At 44.0% G+C, this 14,475-nt stretch overlaps 1 protein-coding gene across 2 annotated transcripts; it reads right to left on the bottom strand.

Annotated features, from left to right (window-relative positions):
• Nucleotides 1-384: 384 nt before the first annotated feature.
• Nucleotides 385-9,402, bottom strand: selenop (selenoprotein P). 2 transcript variants are annotated; one of them, XM_063187595.1, is made up of 8 exons: nt 9,299-9,402; nt 7,790-8,043; nt 6,522-6,737; nt 5,873-5,990; nt 4,966-5,315; nt 4,281-4,496; nt 3,714-3,831; nt 385-3,177 (listed from the first exon to the last, which is right to left on the bottom strand). In XM_063187595.1, exons 2-8 carry the CDS (start codon nt 7,999-8,001, stop codon nt 2,482-2,484), a joined length of 1,926 nt encoding a protein of 641 aa, XP_063043665.1. In that variant the 5' UTR covers nt 8,002-8,043; nt 9,299-9,402; the 3' UTR covers nt 385-2,481. The 2 variants fall into 2 exon arrangements, with proteins under 2 accessions (XP_063043665.1, XP_063043666.1); XM_063187596.1 differs by having other exon boundaries at nt 7,790-8,040; nt 9,299-9,391.
• Nucleotides 9,403-14,475: the final 5,073 nt, after the last annotated feature.

The raw sequence follows: 14,475 nt of genomic DNA, 5'->3' as shown, positions 1-14,475 counted from the left end.
ATGCCAATGTGATCTTAGTAAACTGGTACTGCTGTGAATATTCTACATATTATGCAAAATATAGGCCTATAACTTTTGGCCGACTACCCATAGGGAAAAGATATACAGTACCAGTACATAAATCTAATACAATGATTAATGTATACAATATACAATTCTTATATGGTCCATCTCTTGTATTACATTTTATAAGATTTGAATAGCCATGTACTGTATGTTTTTAATGGGTCTCCAAGGGGTAACACCATACAATTCATATGTGATATGGCCATAGTCATATTTCTATTTTCCTCTAGGTTAGTGGCATCTGTAGTAGTAAAGCTGCAGGAATTAGTTCTATGTAAAGTTCTATGTAAAAAGGAAAAAAAAACACACCACTTCAGATCTGTGCAATACAAGGCTTTACTGATTGTGTTGCAAGCTTTCGTTTGCTAGAAGTTCATCAGACAGAAATCATAAAACAGAAAACACACACTGTATTACCGATCTGTTTTTTTTAAATTTATTATGCTTCATCCAGTGTCCTCAGTCCATCAAACCAGCATTTCATCTTTCAGTTTTCCAAACAGTCACCATTCACACATTTTTCCATACAAGGCATCAGGTTTTCCAGAGAGCAAAATTCTTTCCTGGAGACCATCATTTAGTATGCAAAATGTTTCCCTCTAAACTGTGATCTTCTTGTCTAGCGTTTCAATTTTCCCTCTTTGTCTGGTCATTTCATTTTGAGTAAAACTGGAATAACATACTGTATTTGTTTCGCGCGATTTTGGGCCGTGTGCTTTGTGTGTGCACATTTCTTGCATACCATAAACCACTCACACAAGCATAACTAGAATAACTGTTTGTTCATGATGTTGGGGGTATGTGCCTTGTGTGTGCACAGTTCTTGCATATATAACTCACTCACAAAAAGCATATAAGAAAAAAAGATGTGACATTTGAAAAACAAACTCGTGTGCAATGTAGCATTTAAGTAACACAGTGTATTGTAGCTGGATAATTTCTGTATGCAGTTGATGCATGTGCCTTGTTAAGATATATTGCTACTGCATAGCTTAGCTGCTCCTTTGGTCCATCAGTGTGTTAGTCATTTCTGCATTCAGAGAGAGAGAGAGAGAGAGAGAGAGAGAGAGAGAGAGAGAGAGAGAGAGAGAGAGAGAGAGAGAGAGCTTTCTCTTATTTTACTACAATCCAAAAAAGGACTACTCACTAGACCACTAAAACCTGATTCTAACTACTTTTTAGCAAAAACAAAAACAACCAAACAAAAAAAAACAATACCATTCTGTCTTGTTAACTCTGAAGGTATTATGTCTGATGTCATCTCTCCCCCACTCTATGTTGCATAGCATCCGCCAAACACCACTAGCGCATAGTTTTTGTGCCTGACTTCATTATTGAAATAAAGAGTATTTTGGGGGTGAAATGGCATCTTCATAATACCCCAGTCACTCCAACACTGAGGCAAGCACCAAAGAAAACCACCATGGACATGTTCTGAAAATGCCATTTTTTATGTCTCTTTTTTTTTGCAGGGCTAAATTCTGTGTCTTTAGGCTTTAGGGCTTCCTATTAAATATCAATGGAATGTCACAATTTCCTGTATGCATTTTTAGGGGAACCGGTAATTTTCCACAACCTCTGTCAAAGCATCTTCATTAAATCCCATACCGATTGTATTATTTCTTCTATTTCTGGACTGTTTGTATTTTAAGGGGAATTGTTAATGTCAAAAAATGCTGCAACCTCTGGTAAAAGAACTGTATATCATGATTGAATCCCGTAAAAACACAATTTCATTTTCATAATTTAATTTCTATTTTGCCTTTTTTTAATAAGCCAGATTTGACTAACATGCAATGGTGGTCAGTTCTGTTGTTTGCCGCAGTGTCTGGGTAATACTTCTCGGCAAAGATGTTACTAGCCAGGATGAGAGAGGCACCTCCAAGCCACCAGCAACGAAGACCAGGAGACAGATCATCACAGCACTGCCACACATGGTGGAACCAAAATGGCTGTACCGTACACCAATAATGGCAGCAGCACTGTACCAAAATGGCCGACCGTACTGTACCAACATGGCTGTACGTACACCAAAATGGCTGCAACACCAAAAAAATGGCCGCCTGCTTAGATCTGGTCCTGTCATGTTCAGGTGGTGGAGGCGCCCGTCTGGGTTCAGGATCAGCTGGACTGCCTCGGCGGCTGCTGGGGGTGCCGTCAGAGCCGGGGCAGCGGACGTCACTGTCAGGTCTCCCTGATCGTGTTGTCATCGCTGCCACCGCCACTGGGGCTGGCGCTCTGTCACCTACATGAGGCGGGCAACGCCTCGTCACAGCGTCAGAGACCCTCGCTCTCGCCCTCCAGCAGCTGCCGTCAGTGTCAGCATCAGCCGGCCACCTGCAGGCTCTGGTCGGCCGCGTCGGGCCACTCTCAGCTGTGACGCGAGCGTCACCTGGGCGCCTGCTGGGGCTCCACTCACGGCTGCCGCGGCTGCCTGAGCTGCTTCAGCTGCTTGAGCAGATCAAACGTTGCCCCACCACCACCACCACCACCATCACCTCCCTCACTCTCCTCCACCTGCCTGGCCTCCCTCACATGCCTCACCTGACCCTGGCCCTGGCCCTGACCGAACCTCAGACCAAAATCCAGCTCCACGGGGACCTGCACCTGGCCCTGCCCCTGGTGGCTCGAGCCTCCAGGCTGCCAGTACTGCTGGTAATACTGCTGGTAGTTGCTACCACCACCACCACCATGGCTGCTACCTCCACCACCATGGCTGCTACCACCACCACCCTGACGCTGGCTGGGGTCGTACTGCTGACGATATTGGTCGTAAGACGGCTGCTGCTGTTGTTGCTGGCCGCCACCGTGACCACCGTGACCACCGTGAGCACCGTGACCCTGGTTGTGATTCTGGCCCTCGCTGGATGGGGGCGGGCCGTAGCTGCGGCCGCGAGCGGTGTTGTGACCATCGCCACCGCCGTGGCTACTGTGGTCATGGCTACCGTGGCCTCCGCCACCATGGTTACTGTGACCTCCACCGTGGTTACCGTGACCTCCACCGTGGCCGTGGTGGCTGTGATGGTCGTGATGGTGGTGGCCATGACCGTGGTTTGGTTTGTCGGTCACCGTCTCGGGTGGATTCTCGCACTCCTCCAGGGACATGTCAGCCTGCACGGAAGCGGACATACGGTGAGTAAGTAGGTAAGTCAAGTCAAGTCAAGTCGGTTTTATTGTCAATTTCTTTACATGCACTGGTCATACAAAGAATTGAAATTACGTTTCTTACTTTCCCATGCAGACATGGACTTTAGGTGTGGACATAGGTGTGAACATAGACAATTAGACATAAACAGTACACATACACTACACCTAGGTAAGCCAAGGTTAAATTTTGAGTTGGTAAGCTGAGTTGAGTTGGTAGGCTGGACTTGAATGATAATAGTATTACCAATTATTGTATGATATTGCTATGCAGGAATGTTTTCTATCCTAGGGTAAGAGGAGTTAAGGGTGGGTGGGTTATTTTAGGTACAGGGTATTAGTTACAGTCCCTGGAGCAGTGAGCATCGAGAGAGATAGGGAGTGGAAGGGTGGGATTCGAACCTGCAACTCTTTGATCTAAGGTCAACCTCCTCAACCACTAGGCCATGCCTGCCCCAGTGTTTGGGTATTGAGATTTGTTTTTAAAAAAGCAAATACTGTACCTCCAGGGAGCAGTTTCCACAGGTGGTGTTGCAGTATGTCTGTCTGATGGCATCCTCGATGTAGGGTGTTGTGAGGATCGAGTAGGGAAGGGATATGTGGTATGTTCGACGTCCACATCTGTAAGAAAGAGACCAGAAGGTATAAACTTAGATTAAAGACTTCAGTATAAGTGTTGTTATTCTGCACACATCGTTAGTCTACACCTGTGAATAAATATGAAAAGAAGACATATGTGCTGCACCAGCTTTCATTTTTTGCTTACTATACACACCTTTAATATTGTGTATGCATTCATTACAAAACAAACAATTCTGCGAATTTGTGATTAATTTTCACCTTTTACTATTATTATTTATATATATATTCGTTATTTATTCATTGTAAAATATAAATCAGTACTACTGGTCGGTCTCCATGAGTATATGTGTATGATAATTTTTTTAATAACCAACGTTAATGTTGAAATAATTATTTTCGTTAAGAAAATAGCGATTTATAAATTAATAGGTAGAAAAAAATGAAAAGTTGAGAAACAAGGTCTTTTTTTTTAATGTACCAACTCCTACCTGTCGTAAATCAAGAAGTCATCCTTCTCGCCGTTGAGGATCTTCCAGATGTCCTGGGGGTCGTCGGCGCTCTGTGCGTAGAGGGGGATGTGCTCCGACAGCTTCTCTGCCAGCTTGTGGTGTTGTCTCCTGGCATGCTCCGCCTTGTCGTTCACCACCATGTAGGTGATGTTCTTCAGGCCCTGCTTCTCCAACTTCAGGCGCAGCCCGTCCAGTCTGGTGCAACCAAGACAGTTGGTGGATTAACATCATGGATTATAAGCAGTGGTTCCCAAACTGAATTAAATAAATAGAATATAGCTGACTAATAAAGAAGAGAAGTAAAAGGCAAATGTTGGGGACAAAATGTGCTGAGCAATAATAAAACACTATAAAATGTTGTAAAATTAACAGGTATCAGAATGTTTAGACCAAAAAAACGAGTGCCATATAATCAGAAGGATTAGGGCACGCAGATGTGGTCCTTGGCAACAGGAGTGAGGAAAAACTCTCTTGACATCTAAATTATGTAATGTAATGTAAAGAAACCCCCCTTACTTGGACGCCTGCACCAGGCAGAAGTGTCAGCTGGCATATTATATAATAATAATAATACGATATCACCAAAAATCCACATCATTGTGTCACATTAAAAGGGGGTATCCATCTCTGCTTTAATGAAGTAGTTGATTAAGATGCCCCTTACTTGGACGCCTGCACCAGGCAGAAGTGTCAGCTGGCCTGCAGCAGAGCCACCACCGTGACCCTGCCTGCCGCCTCCTTCATGGGCTCCAGCTCGCCGATCTTCCAGGAGGGCGACGCCTCGCAGCCACCCGCCGGGAGATTCAGGCCCTCGTCCCGGCCCGGGTTGGGAACGGGCCCGAAGCCGTGGCCGAAGCTGGGGATGTGCTCCCCGAAGTTGGGGATGTGGTGGCCAAAGTTGGGGATGTGGTGGCCAAAGCTGGGGATGTGGCCGGCATGGCCGTGGGAATGATGGCCCCCTGCAGATGTGCCCGGAGAATGTGCTTTGTCACACTCCTCCAGTGATAATTTGTCCTGCAAAAAAGAGGAGCATAAAGAAAAAAACATATTAAAAACAAGGGATCTCAGACATTGCTATCTGACCCCCTGGCCAACACTACATGCACATGATGTGATGTTGGGTGCTTGGTGCCCCCTGCAGATGACCCTAAATACTGCGGGCGGACAAACAGATAAACATACAGATAGACAGGCAGGCACGCTGGCAAACAGACAAACAGATAAACAGATAAACACTCAGACAGACAAACAAACAGATAAACATATACAGACAGACAGGCAGGCACACAGGCAGACAGACAGGCCAAAAGATGTAGCCATATGGACATTAACACATTCAGCTCTCATGAACAATTAGTTCAAGTAATGTCTCTGAAATGTCTCTTACCTGGCCAATGACGTTTGCAATAACAATTGTTTTTGTTTTTAATACTACTTTGAATGAGAGTATGAGAGTGGAGAGATAGGAATTATACGGTACATTTTCTGCAGCTTTCCAGCGTGTGGGAGTTCCATAAAATTAAACCACTGAGTGTAGGCAACATAATAAACAACATAACAACATTACCCACCTCTGCAGCACAGCTTCCACAGCTCTTCTTGCAGTAGGTCTTTCTGATGGCCTCCTCGATGTGGGGCATTGACAGGATGGAATATGGAAGCGATAAGTGGGTGGTGAGACGTCCACATCTGTTGGTGAAACCAGCGAAACCAAGCTTGCTTTACAGGATTTATGCAAAGAAGATGCATAGAATGTCACTACTAAGATATCAATTTTCACAATCTTACATAGTGTACAGGTAAACCTGACATTTTTCTTGTGTATAATTGTATACATAAGAAATTGTATAATTTAGAGGTGCATGAGAAAAAAAAATATTATTGAGAACTGCTCAAGTCAAAGGTGGGATTGACGCCTCAATTAAAATATCTTTAAAATGATGACAGTAGGTGGAGCTCAAAGCGTTGGTTCTGATGCATTGGTGGTCACTGTAGTCATCAAGATGGTCGTCTCCCATCTTAAAAGGCTTCGCCTCCAATTATTATCATCATAGAGTGTTAAAGAGCACACAATGTATCATAGAGAGCACACAATGTTTGGTGAAAATCCTTCCACCCATTCAAAAGTTATTGTGAAAACAAAGATCAAATGGAGAACAGAGCCAGAACATGCCTCTGGCCTAGCACATTCAGGGGGTAAAAAAATGAAAAAACTCCTACCTGTCGTAAATCAAGAAGTCATCCTTCTCGCCGTTCAGGATCTGCCAGACGTCCTGGGGGTCGTCGGCACTCTGGGCGTAGAGGGGGATGTGCTCCGACAGCTTCTCTGCCAGCTTGTGGTGGAGTCGGCGAGCATGCTCTACCTTGTCGTTCACCACCATGTAGGCGATGTCTTTCAGGCCCTGACTCTCCAACTTCAGGCGCAGCCCGTCCAGTCTACCCCACAAAAACACACAAGTACAAACATGCATGAAGGTTGAACATCATTTGGATCATATGGATTTCTCCCTCTTCAACAGCAAGTGTAGCTGATCCAGTATGTCCCACAAAAACACACAAGTACAAACATGCATGAAGGTCCATGAAGGTCCATGAAGGTCTCAAAGACCATCCTCTCCAACTTTAGTAGCAGCCCATCCAGTCTGTCCCACAAAAGCACACACATAAAAATAGAGATCTTTGTGGGAACAACATGCATTATGCTGACCTCCAAATAACTGATGTTCTAACCCCAACCTGCAGTCTCCCAAGAACAAGTTCAAACATGCATGACAACACAACATTGGATTTCTTACTTAAGAATCTACTGAGATTTAGCTGACAACCTGCATGCTCAAACATGCATGGAGATCAAACATCCACATGGCTTTTTCCAGGAGGATCTTAAAGTATATAAACCTACATTATACAAAATCTGACCCACTAAAAACTGATGTTCTACCCCAATCCACCCCAATATTTTTTCTCCTGGTAAAAGACTTTAACCTGTAAACCTCTGATGGCATGGCTAATGTCTAAAGTCTATAACCATTATCTGAAGATCTCAAGATCCGAAGAGTGAGTCCTTACCTCTGGAGGCCAAGCACCTTCTGAATATTTGAAACTGACTCTTGAGAGCCCTGACCTAAACTATTTGGCCACAGCTTCACCACCCTCCCGACCAGTATCATCTCCAGGGCCTGACAGCCACTGCTAGATGAATGGTTGGAGTCCAATAATGGTGTATGTGGGCCAACTCTAATAAACATTTGAAATGATCTCAGGGGGTTAATAAAACTACTCAGCAGGCCAGATTTGGCCATCGTGCCTACGTTTGGCATCCCTACTCTAAATTTTCTAATGTAATGTAAACAGCCCCTTACTTAGAAGCCTGCACCGGGCAGAAGGATCAGCTGGCATATTATATAATAATAATATGATTTCACCAAACATCACATCACTATGTCCCTCTCTGTTTTAATTCAGCAGTTAAATAAAAGGCCCCTTACTTGGACGCCTGCACCAGGCAGAAGGATCAGCTGGCCTGGAGCAGGGCCACCACCGTGACCCTGCCGGCGACCTGCTTCATGGGCTCCAGGTCGCCAATCTTCCACGTGGGCGCCGGCTTACAGCGGGACGCCCCCGAGCCATCGGCCTCCCCCCTGCCGCCCTCGGGCAGCAGGCAGAGGGCCAAGCCCAGCACCAGGCCCCTCCACCACATGGCCAGCCTGGCTCCTCACCTCACTCCTCCCTGGTCGCGCTGCTGGACAACAACAACACACACAGACACAAAACAAATGTTCATATCATGCAGGAAGATAAAAGAGTACTGGATATGCAATGTGCTGCTGGACAAAAAACAAGAGTAATCAGAGAAGACAACATGAACTTGGCCCCCTGGCCAACACTGGACTGGTCACACTGCAAGACAAACGACACAGAAACAAATGTACATGAAGAGAGACAAAACAGTGCTGGATATTGGCCATGCTGCTGGACAAAACAGACAAAAACAACAGCAATGAGAGATGGAAACCTGGCCTCCTGCTCTACCCAGCGCTGGATACACGTGTGATGTTGTGTGTTTGGTGCCCCCTGGAGACGGCGCAAAGCACTGCGAGCAGACAAATAGACGCAGACTGACAGAAAAGCAATACCCTGCCTAACCTCCTCTGGAGGGCCAGTCATGAAACAAATAAAACAGTACAGGATATCTGTCTTGCTGCTGGACAAAAAGACAAAATCAAAGTAGGTGTTCGTGCAGGAAAACAATACTGGCTATCTGTCAAGCTGCTGGACAAAGGGACAAAAACAGGAGGTGGGAGTGAGGGTGTGTGGGTGTGGGGAGGTTGTAAAATAACAGAGCGTGCAGGAAGACAGAACAATACTGGATGATTTTGACAAAAAATATATCCAAAAGAGACAAGGGGCTTTTGCTTGGGTGTTTTGGGGAGCAAAACATGAGAATGTGAACTTAAAATGGCAAATGAAAACCATAGCCTACGCCTTGAGGAAGAAGAGATTGTGCAACACCACGACAGGCAAGAATATGAACAACGTTGCAGCTGCACAAAACCGTAGATGCAAAAAATAAGCAAACTATCTATCTATCTATCTATCTATCTATCTATCTATCTATCTCTTTATCTCATAATTGCTTTAGGTCTGCAGACCAAATTAATTTGAATAGCAATATAAACACTCTAGATAAAATTCTGATAACAAACATATCATAAATTCAGTCCAGCACATGCATGCATTTATAATCAATCTTTCAGTGCCAGTATGTCTGCAGACAAGCTATTTTAAAGAGTCTGAACAAGCTTTCAAACTATGTTTACATCTTTTTGCAGTGTTTTTCCCCCCTGGTTTAAAAAAAACCCAGTACTTGTCCCGGGTTAATCCAATGGCCATGATCAAAGTAACATCTGTCATGATCCGTGTGTGAGCCGTGGGGCTAAAACAGAACAACACAAAGAAAAGTGGAACAAAAGAAAGAGATCTGTGGGCTGACTTACTGCGTTGAACAAGTCAGGTCTTCAGAGCTGGTCTCTCCCTCTACTCTCCACAAAAACATTCCTCTCCCGCGCAGCCCCCCCTATTTATACCCTGCTTGTTTTTCTCCTCGGAATGGGGGACAAAGTTCAACCTGGAGGCTGCGCACAATTTTTTAGGGAAGTTAATTTCTCTTTTTTTTCCCTTTTGCAATGCCTCAATGTTTTTTTTCAGTGACTTTGAAAGATGAAACATCAGTTATCATGCATGTGTTACAATACAGGTGCAACCTTTTGAAGTGTTGATGAGTGTTTCTCTGTTTTATGCATTTTCTAGCGGTTGTGCAACCTGGTGTTGGAGGCTTGGCTTGTTTCTGGCTCTTTTCTCATCTCCCTAAATGGGAATTGACATGGAGGGCTAGAACTAGGGTGGGGGGACAGGACGGGACAGGATGGGAGTGCTCTGCATAGACTACGCAGCTTTTATTTGTGAAGTGATAAACACCACCCCTAACCCCCAACCCTGAGAACTACAGAGGAAACCACACCACCAGAACCAGGTCCAAGCTCTGTACACAGAAAAGTTATACAACAACCTGAGTGCAAATTCAGGAAGATGGAAGCACTGTCTTCTTGTTTTCAGTTGGATTTTGTACCGCATCAGCACTGTCCTCTTTGCAAGCTCAGCATTTTTTAAAATAGGGAACAGGTCAATACTTTTCCACTTACAGCAACATAACAGATATTTTCAAAAATACAATGTATCTAGTGTCGGCTGCTTTGACCGCAAATATGATAAAACAAACAACACAAAACTGACTACAGTATACCATATGGCATTGATAGAAGAGACACAGTATTGAAAATATGAGCCATAGTTGCAATTGTGGTGGTGCAATAATTGTGTCGTCTGTCCACCTACGTACATTGGATTGGATACTATACTGGATATGCTTTGTGTAGTACAGTAGTTCCCAAACCTTTTCTGTCTGGACCCCGTTTTGGACCTAACAATATTTTTGTAAGTCACAGGTAAGATAAAGGCATTTATTACACATTGAGGTGAATATTGTCTCTAACAATGTATTGAAAGGTTATAAAAGCATACTGAAAGTTTTATGCCAACAGTCCCCTCTCTCCGCGACCTCCTTAGGTCCTTAGGGGGCCTGACCCCCAGTTTGGGAACCACTGTGCAACCAGTGTGCAGCAGTGCTGCAGTGCCGATTACTGTGCAGTATGTGATTGTATGCAGCTATTGGCAGTTACTTGATTTGTAACTTAAATATAACAGGGGTCCGTCCATCTCCAACTTCAATCAACATCTCCTTAATCAATATACATAGTTACATATAAAGTAGATCAAAATAAAAAGACATCTTACATTACTTACAGCCTACTATGTTAGATAAGTATGTCAAATTTTACACAGTGGCCACAAGACTCCTTCTGACTTGGCATGCTGTAAATGTTTGACATGCTGTAAATTACATGTTCTTTCAAAATAATCTTTAACCTACAAGAGCACACTGACCTGGTGTCAACGGGTCCATAAACTGATTAACTGATACTGTCTACTACAGTAGGAGGCATTTTGTTCCACGCTTTTGTGACTGCACCATGATCACTCCTCCTTGCACGATCAAGCAAGAAACACCTTGGAAGTTCCATGGCATGCACATAGAATGGGAAAAAAGTGACTCTATAGCCCTGCAAAGGCAAAGTGAAATAACTATGCCAACTTTGAAACTGAGGAAAAAATACATTGAAAGCCTTGGTAGGCCTATTAGGTTGGATATCCCCTTAAGATGCGGCTTTATACATTTGTTGTTACCAGTATGGTAATGACCAAGTCGTGGTGCATTCCTAAAGGGCCTGTGTTGTGTCATAGTATTGTAGTGCTATGGTAGGTACATTTCAATGACTATTACAGCGTGCCACTGGAGGTACGGCGCGCATTAAGGGGCTACTGTAGTTACTGCAAATGTAATATAGCAACGTCTCTGAAGCGGGATACATTCGTGTCAGAAGATAAAGGAGGTGTAATGAAGACCATTTCAAGTTTGACATAATATGTAGTTACTGCATTTTGGCTTTGTAACTTAGTTTACATGACAGTAATGAGAGCAGGCCACATAGACTGCCAACTTTTTTACAGAGCTCATCCGAGTCCTCAGGTTGTCGTTAGCAGATCACGTCTGACCTGGTTTGGGCTATACGTACCACACATTGAGCAAGAAGAAATATTTCGCAAGGGAACAAGGAACATCGGGTCATGCCGGGGCAGAAGGTGTCAGCGGGTTGAGCAAGAAAACGTTCTTGAGTTTTCTTTACTTATTTCGCTTTTTTTTTGGTAAAACAAAATGTAGATGCTAGCGTTACATTTTACTTTTCAGGTTTAATTTTAGGTGTTTTTGTGTTCTTTCCCTCTCTCCCTCGTGTGTGTGTGTGTTTGTGTGTGTGTGTGTGTGTGTGTGTGTGTGTGTGTGTGTGTGTGTGTGTGTGTGTGTGTGTGTGTGTGTGTGTGTGCAAGCCCGCCGACAGGGGAGGACAAAGGGGTATGTTGTCCCAGGCCTAGGGAGATAGGGGGTCCCCATTACATTGTATGTATTGGCTAGGGGGCCCTTTCAGATGACTTTGTCCTGGGCCCAGAAAAAGCTGTCAGCGGCCCTGTGTGTGTGTGTGGGGTGGCTACCAGAGAAAGGGAGGCCTTGCTGGTACAGAATGTGATGAGGTCAGATCAATAACCCTTCTACACACTGAGGTAACTTTTATCAATCAGTAATCCACCGGCTGCAGTAAAAGGCAATCTATGTCAATAATATGACATCAGCCAACAGATCAGCTGAGGAAACACACACACACACACAGATGCACACGAACATGCGTGCGTGCGCCCGCGCGCGCGCGCACACACACACACACACACGCACACACGCACAGGCGCACACACACATACATACACACTCAAACACACATGACAAAACTTAGGTTAACTAAATAAATAAATATAAAAAAGGAATGTTTTTATATGAGGGCGTGCATGGTTTAGTTTGTAGAGGGAATGCTTCTTGCCGCGCCAATGAACTCAGCCAGTCATTTCACATGGCATGGTGCCCACTAAGAAGAAGAATGACTGTCACACCCTGTTAGCTGTACCGAATAAGTGATATGGAAACATAATGAACAAAACACCAAAAACGGGACTGAGTGTCTCGGAATGAAAAACAAAGATGCCATTTCTGTAGCATTCCTGACTCAAAACAAGTGTCCCTGCTACATGAAGCAGAATGTCACATTGGGCTACAAAACAAAAGAACATAAACACAAACGCTGATGTGTGCATCTCTATAGCAACTCTTTCTTTATGATCTGGGTAATTGACGTTGTTAACTTTGCAGTGTTTCCCAAAGAACATTAGTTATTCTCAAGGTGGCTGGAGGGTTAGGCGGTATCAATGGCTGTCCAGTTTCATAATGAAACACAACAGGCCTTAATAGTTTTTTTTTTTTTTTTTTTTTTAAGTAGAGCAACTGTAGAAATGACATTTCAATACAAATTCCCTATCTGTACAGGGGAGCTACTAGTCATGATGATGTTAGTGTTTGTTGTCAATTGGTGGCCGCCTTAACAATAACTTACAGTTCTGGGCCCTCTCTCATGGGCCCTAACATTTAGGCTCTAGTGGAAGCACCCTGCTGATTTAGAATAGGCTATTCTTTATTTGAAGGCTTTATTTGCAAAACGGTGTATCTCCATTTTATAGAATGTTGGGAAATTGACATTTTTGTATTGGACATTCCATTGAAATGCATTGCAAAATGCATTTTATATAGCTCAAAAAAGTATGTTCTCAAAATATTTGAATGGCAAGAATTCACACATGGGTGATATGACCTCTGAACAGTCATTTCCAATAATAAAATGCACAAGTCAAAAAATGGAGACACACCGTTTTGCAAATAAACCCTTCATTTGTAAACCAGCAGTAGCCTAGTTCGGTGGTTTTCAAAGTGGGGGCCGGGGACCCCTGGGAGGGTATGCTAGGGGGGCCGCGGAAAGTTGGTAGGGAATATTAAAATAAATTATTGAAGAAATTAGATAATCAACAGTGTATTGTGATTGCACATTCTACTTGCACTAACTCAAAACAAACACACACACACACACACACACACAGATACAACACACACACACATACACACAGATACAACATACACACATTGATAAATCCCACCCACAACGCTGTATCGTGATTGCACATTCTACTTGCACTAACTCAAAACGCACACACACACACACACACACACACTGCACTGACTTAAAAGAGTGCACACACACACACACACACACACACTGAACTAACTTAAAAAAAACAAGCACACACACACACACATGACCCATGGGCACCGGAGGAGGTGCGACAGGCAGCAATGCCCAGCAAGTATTTACAGTTACCTGTACAATCCTATCACTATGTCAGAATCGTCAAAATAGGACATAATTGGAAACGCACAACACTACCTCTTTTAATATACGTTCTATGTATGTCTGCTGTTGCCCAGTCTTGCACTTTATATGTCTGTATGGGTACTGTATAGGTAGGCCTACTCTTGGTGTAATGTGTGCTTACTGTCTATGTCGAATTGTAGCCTATACATAAGCTTACAATGTCCACATGTCCACACCTAAAGACTATGTCTATGTCTGCAAGGGAAGTGAGAAACGTAATTTCAAATTCTTTGTATGACCAGTGCATGTAAAGAAATTGACAACAAAGCCGACTTGACTTAAAATTGAATAACTACTGTTCACCAAAATAAACCAAAATTGAGGGACACAATACTCCCATCAGTTAATTTTAGCCTATATATCCTAGTGGGGCACTGACTCACAGGCCTAGGACTGTGGTTGTGGGGGGTGCACAGGAAAAGTACTAGACCAGTGACAGTGGATAGAAGGGCACGACCCACGTAGTCCTAAAGGGGGCCTTGGAATCTACCGGTAGGGCTATATGGCAGGGGGTCCTGTTCAGTTTTGGGAACCCCTGGCCTAGTTTGCCCCCCCCCTCACACACACACACACACACACACAATTGAGCTAGCTATGGAGCTCCCTGGTGGCGCTGCACAGAACTACAGTCGGGCAACAGTGCCAAAGTGTAAATGGCCTTGTGTGTCCATATTTACAGTTTTTCTCGATTG

This window comes from Engraulis encrasicolus, chromosome 21 (assembly GCF_034702125.1).
Source record: "Engraulis encrasicolus isolate BLACKSEA-1 chromosome 21, IST_EnEncr_1.0, whole genome shotgun sequence".
In the NCBI taxonomy this organism is placed as follows: Eukaryota; Metazoa; Chordata; class Actinopteri; order Clupeiformes; family Engraulidae; genus Engraulis; species Engraulis encrasicolus.
This window is presented reverse-complemented; position numbering and strand designations above follow the sequence as displayed.